Raw genomic sequence first — 6,318 nt, forward strand, 5'->3', positions numbered from 1 at the left:
AGTTGGGTTTAATAAGAGTTGATAAAGAAAAGGAAATTACTTGTAAACGATTAAATTCATCTCATTTGCTAGTTGTCGATGCCATAGAATTACAAAAAGGAAAACAAGTTTTAGTTTAAAAAAAATTATAATAATTATGCTACTTCAGATATCATCCATCCGATTCAGGAACATTTCAGATACCTACTTCAAGTTGCCACGCTATACAGAAAATACGTCCTTGGTAGCACCCTCTACCTTTATTTGTCCCTCCCGTTCTTTTAGGAGAGTTTCTGCACCTCCTCCTTCCACAAAAGAAAGATACGGGAAGTACCTCATCCAGTCCAGACCAAAGAAGAAGGACCTGCGTCCTCCCGTGACATACCACCCTTCAATTACACTAATTAATTTGCTCGAAGATCAGACGCCTTCAGGAACTCCCTACAGCCCTAACGAACCGCTCTCCGAGGTAGATTCTCAATTAAGATATTCTTTGTCGATCCGCTACTATCAAAGGAAAGGTTCGGACAAAAGTTAGATTGTGCCTCAGAACCACTTGGTCGATCTTGAGTATCGATTCCCAAGTATTCAATGAAGAACTTTTCACTCAACTGATTCCAGTAACTAAACCCTGAGGAGTAAATGATAGGAGGGAAAGAATACCTAAAATTAGATATCAAGAAAACATTAAGATAAAAATAAAATTCTATACATGACTTAAAATAAAATACTAAACACTGAACAGATAAGTGTATAACATAGATGGGCAAACTATAGCTAATTATAGTTGAAACTAATAGCTAAAATTGCCATGGATACAACTCATATTCATATTGTTGATAACATCGTATCCATGGCAACTTTAGCTATTAGTTTCATAGTTGTCCAACTCTGCTGTGTAAGTATTCTTTACTTAACACAAGTTTCACTAACTTTGAGTTGAGATTATTCCTTGCTCCTTTCAGAACGGATATTTCTACGCCCTATCAGTTTAGGAATTGACTAACTTCAATTTATATAGTTTTCAGTACTTTTTATATTATTTTTCATGGCAAAATTTTAATTTTTAAGGGTAAAATGAACAAATGATTTAGACATTTTATTCATACACTATAAGAAGACGACACATATAAAAACGTTTCAGAACATAATCTTCTTGATGATATTGAAGAGGAAACAGATTCCTCCCACACCAATAACTGTCAACATAATTTTCTGGTGGAGAAGGTTTTGACGATAGGATAAATGCTTGAGGAGGAGATTGACATAGCACTCGCAGAGGACCATGTTGTTGTCAAACAGCTCCAACCTCTGTGGAAGGCTGAAGTAGAGGCACGCGTTCGTGAACGACTCGCGTTCGTCGTCCGACTTGAAGTAATCCAGAAGCTTACAAGGAAGGAGAAGGGAATCCTTCGAGTGCTTCAGGTTGTACTTAGTAGAATAAGTCACACCTGCAATCCTTAGGATTTGCTTCTGCTTCATTATCAAACTTTTTCCCGCCTTGATTCGAGTAGCTGTTTTTTCCATGCCGCACAAGTCTCTCTCGATCATATTCTCGAACACTGACACCTTCGTCGATAAAGAGAGAGCGCTCGAAATCAGAAACCTGTTGAGACCGATTAAATCTGAATCCTTCTCAGCCACGCCGAAGTACAAGGTGTTGTCGTAGAGATAGGCGACCCTGCTCTCCGCATACTTGTAAGCCAGCAGTTCAGAAGAGGCACGCGTCATATTAAAGCCATACGGATGCTGCTCAAAGCGCTCTAAGAACTGGAGCATCTCCTCCCTTTGGCCGTGAGTCAGATTCCACATCACTACCGTACCGACGTCGAAGCAGAAGACATGGCTGTCCTCCGTCCCGTTCAGCGATCTACTCATGAGGTGCACGGCGTTGCAGATGTCAGTAGCCAGGGGCTTGTTATTGGTCACTTCGCAAGCGATGTACCTGTCCTGTTTCTGTATTTCCTCGAGGACGCTCCCCAGATCGTAGTGGTCTGCCGTGGCGTAGGCTGCCAACGTAAGGCAATTCTCTTTGTGAACTTTCAATTGCTTTTCGCTCTTCCATCTCTTGATATATTTCCGGTGCTTTTTCAAAATTCCATCAACAGGATAATCGTGCCTATTCAATTTGCTTAGTCGATCCTTCAAACCAAGCCACTTATCTAACTTAAACATGTTAAGCTCCACCATTTGCATTTTCCTTCCTCATAGTGTACAATCAATTTTGAATTTCTTCTTTATATATTTAAGATTTTTGTTTATTTTAAAATTTAATAGCCTAACCGTGTTCTTGCACAATTTAAAAGTGAATAAAAGAACATCTGGTTTCTATCGATACTTTGTTAATCGAGAATCAAAATGGAACTAATAACAGAAATGTTAAAACAGTTAATAAAAAACATTAGTAATTAACCTTGAATTGCATTTCTGTTATTGCAGGTCATGTTATTATTATATTAGATTTGTTCCAAGGAACGGTTTGACAAACAGAAAACTGCTAGTGCACATGTATAGTTTTTATGTTCCAATAAGCCCCGTACCAATAACCCAACTGTCTGTCATTTGCTCCAACAGGATCAAGTTCCTGACGATCATCATCTTCCCTCATTCTGAGCAAACACTGGGACCCATGGTGGACTCCGACATGGTCAATCGGAATCACAATAAATTAAGCTGGACATTCGGATTATAAGGTTAAGATAGATTATACGAAAAAGCGGGGGAGGGGAGACCTTCTGATTTTACAAGAAGAGGTCCATTAAGGCATGAGTATACAAACGTTTCAGTCCTTCCCCACTGAATGAAGGAACACGGTCAGTCCGAATGACAATCATCGCTCAAGAGCCAGACTGACATGAATCACGAAGACCCCTACAGTATCAAACCAACTAACGCTTACTCGTATATGAGATACCGAACAGTAAGAATCTTATTATATTTATGATCTTTACACTTTCTTGAGACTGGTTAATTTTGTTTAAATAAATAATTCAATTTTTATCCATTTTTGTCTCAACACATTTTATTTTTGTTTTAAGTCTGACGTTTCGGCCAATCCGGCCATCCTCAGGGACATCTTGATACAATTTTAGAAATAAAAATTCAGTCACTTGTTAAAACCCTCACAAGTGTATGCAATATATGAATGTTTATTTTTGGTTTTAATGTAAAAGTTGACTAATTAGAAATTGTTGTTGTGACCTGGGCAGAATAGCCTGCATGAAGTTGAGTGTTTAAATATTTTTATTTCCAAAATTGTATTAAGATGTACCTGAGGATGGCCGGATTGGCCGAAACGTCAGACGTATAACACAAATAAAATGTGTTGAGACAAAAATTGAATTATTTATTTAAGTAAGAATCTTGTTCAGTTCCTCATAAGATTCGTATTATTTATTTGCTTGATTTTTAGGTGCCTTATACAACTACAAGGCTAGACTTGTAGCCTCTAAAGACACCATACTCTGAAATCCATTGTTACATTTGTTGATAAAATTTTTTCTCCTTTAGGAACTCAAACAGGTTCTTCCGATTTTCTTGCAGTAAGGCTTAACATTGTCCTCGGAGACCAAAAGAAGTTCTTGATAAGTCTAAACGCGAACAGTCCCAAGATATAGACCACCGTCAGCTCTTGCATGTCAGTGGAGGATTTCTTTCAAGAAGGTGCTTGTGGGTTAAATTTTTATGTCCGGTCCTGCGTCGGGTTATGATGATTTGTTTGCGACGATTTTCGAAGAATGGCGGCAGTTTGAGATCATCAAGTGTTTTCTTCATTTTATTTGTTTCAGGGACCTCAGACCAAAAAACAACGCCATGCTTTCTTGCATTGGTTCAGAACTGATAATAATCACACAGCGTCGTGTTACAATTAGACACTGGAAATAAGGTGCATGCTTCTTTGGCAGCTGTGTCAGCCAGTTCTAGTACAAGAGTCAGGAAGAAAAAAAAGTCAGTTATTTCAACCGAATTTGTGATAAGTTTAATGAAAACTATGTATAATTAATAGACAAAATTAATGAGTCTGCCAAGTATAGGTATAAAAAATGGTGGATATTTCAAAACCTTAAAAAAAAATAATTTTTCATTCAGAGCTCTATCAATATCTTCAAAACTACCAACAATACTAGAAAACCTAAGAGGACATAATTTAAAGTACAGTAAATTTTCTTAAATATTAGTCCTAATAGAGCTTTTTGTATTCATTTGTTCTCGAACTCCATACGTACAAACAACCATTATATCATTATATAAACGGTTTCAGGACACACTTCCAACACACACTAACCCTCTAATTCAAGGACTATCAACACTAGACTTACCAAATACGAGACTACGTTTACGAAGGAGCTGGAATAGGGACCTCTTAAATTGATTTTTAAATTTCAATTTTAATGGAGAGGCATCATTGGATGACATTAACCTTCATGCCTTCATGACTTTATTTTTTTATTATTATTTTTTTTTCTCTCTCTCTACACCTCATTCACTGGTTGTAAAAATACCTTTATAGTTGTGAATAAACTAAATAAAGTCAGAAAAAAAAATTTGTTCTCGAGATATAACGTTTTAAAAAGCAACATTACATAAAATGTACTGAAAGATTAGTAGTTAGTTAATTTATTTTGAGAAATTTATATCACAGGAACTATGTGACAAATAGATGTCTATTATCACTCAAATTAAAGCTAGTTTAATGTACTATAAAGTGGTTTATGACCTTTATCTTCTTAGAAATAGTAGTTATCACGATATTTGCTAAAATAAATTGATTTATAGTTGTTCGGACATTAAGTTTGATTTATGCAAAACTTTATTTCAGTAGAGACGTATATATGTCTGCCAGAACTCAAAATAAATGAAATTTAACTTACTATAAAGTAGTCTGTCACACGTATCTTCGTATTGGTAGTAGTTTTTATGATATTCACATATGAATATAACTTTTGCATATGAAATATTCTCCGAACAACTATAAATCAATTTATTTTAGCTAATATCAATAAAACTACTATTCCTACGAAAATAAAGGTCATAAAGTTCTTTTTTATAGTCCATTAAACTAGCTTTAATTTGAGTGCTAATAGACAATAAACTATATGTCACATGGTCCCTGAGATATAGATTTCTCAAAATAAATTCACTAACTACTGATCTTTCAGTACGTTTTATACAACATTTTTATGAAACGTTGCTTTTTAAAAAACTATATCACCAGAAATTTTGAACGTAAATAGCTCTATTAGAGCTGATATTTTAGAAAATTTACTATACTTTAAGCAATGTTCTCTTAGGTTTTCTAGTGTCCTTGGTAGTTTTAAAGATATAAATAGAGCTCCGAATGAAAAAGTAATTATTTTTTTTAAGGTTTTGAAGCAGCCACCATTTATTATTTCCCCTACCTATACTTGGTAGACTCATCAATTTTGACTAGTAAATTATTATTCATAGTTTTCATTAAAGTAATAAAAAATTGGGGAGAAATGGTTGCCATTTTTCTACTCTTGGGCTCTTTACTATTCGTCCCCCGTTATTCCTGCATGATTGTGGACCCACAGGAAGTGTACTTTTTTATGTGTTTTTTAAAATTTTATGGTGGAAAAAACAATGGGGTTGTGCGAAATTTGGAATTCCGTATTAAGCACAAAGTATTGTATGGCCATTAGTTTGAATGATGGGACTTAAGAATTGCGAATCGTAAGAAAATTACAAAAGATTCTTACTTATATATAATTTAATTTCTCTGTCGATACTGTTTTGTTTATCAATTATAATAAAAAATATTGATATAGCCTCAATATGTTCATTCGCTTATTATTTCTACGTTTCGACCCCTCCGGCCATTATCAAGGATATATTTATTAACAATATTAATTACAACCTAATCATTAAAAATTATATTTAAGAACATTTGAATATTTTTTTCCAACCCTTCTATTATTCTAATAGGCAATGTGAAATTGGAGGTAAGGATTTTCGCAGTAAACTTCTCTGTCTTAGGCTTACAATATGAAGGTCCATTTTTACTTTCACTTACCTATATACGTAATATATTATAATGGAATGTATTGTGATCGTGCAAAATTTCTAATTCGAGTTTTCGACAAATATACACGTTTCGGCTAGTCCAAAGTCCAAATAATCAAGTTTCTCAAAACGGTATGTGAGTGAATTATTTTATACTGCCCATATTCTATAATACTTTAGATAAACGCGTTGGAATTATATCAGACAAACGAACACAATGAATTATTATTAAGAAAACAAAGAGCATTTTGCAAAAGAATTCTAAAAACTAAAAACCAAGTTAATAATAAAAATATTAAATCTTTTAAACCTTTT

The 6,318-nt window shown here is 34.5% G+C and overlaps 2 protein-coding genes across 2 annotated transcripts in view; one reads left to right on the forward strand and one right to left on the reverse strand.

The window, feature by feature from the left end:
• Positions 1-1,065: 1,065 nt before the first annotated feature.
• LOC106687747 (required for meiotic nuclear division protein 1 homolog) lies at positions 1,066-2,296 on the reverse strand. The gene has a single exon (XM_014431791.2). It carries the CDS (start codon positions 2,173-2,175, stop codon positions 1,120-1,122), a length of 1,056 nt encoding a protein of 351 aa, XP_014287277.1. The 5' UTR covers positions 2,176-2,296; the 3' UTR covers positions 1,066-1,119.
• Positions 2,297-2,398: 102 nt separating this feature from the next.
• The window catches only part of LOC106687710 (uncharacterized), a 35,504-nt gene continuing 31,584 nt past the window's right edge, over positions 2,399-6,318 (forward strand). Inside the window, exon 1 of the mRNA XM_067044743.1 lies at positions 2,399-2,899. Coding sequence (XP_066900844.1) covers positions 2,834-2,899 — 66 coding nt within the window. The 5' untranslated portion in view covers positions 2,399-2,833. The remainder of the gene's footprint in view (positions 2,900-6,318) is intronic.

The sequence above is a fragment of the Halyomorpha halys genome, unplaced genomic scaffold (assembly GCF_000696795.3).
Source record: "Halyomorpha halys isolate HHAL.00 unplaced genomic scaffold, Hhal_1.1 Scaffold40.1, whole genome shotgun sequence".
Classification (NCBI taxonomy): Eukaryota; Metazoa; Arthropoda; class Insecta; order Hemiptera; family Pentatomidae; genus Halyomorpha; species Halyomorpha halys.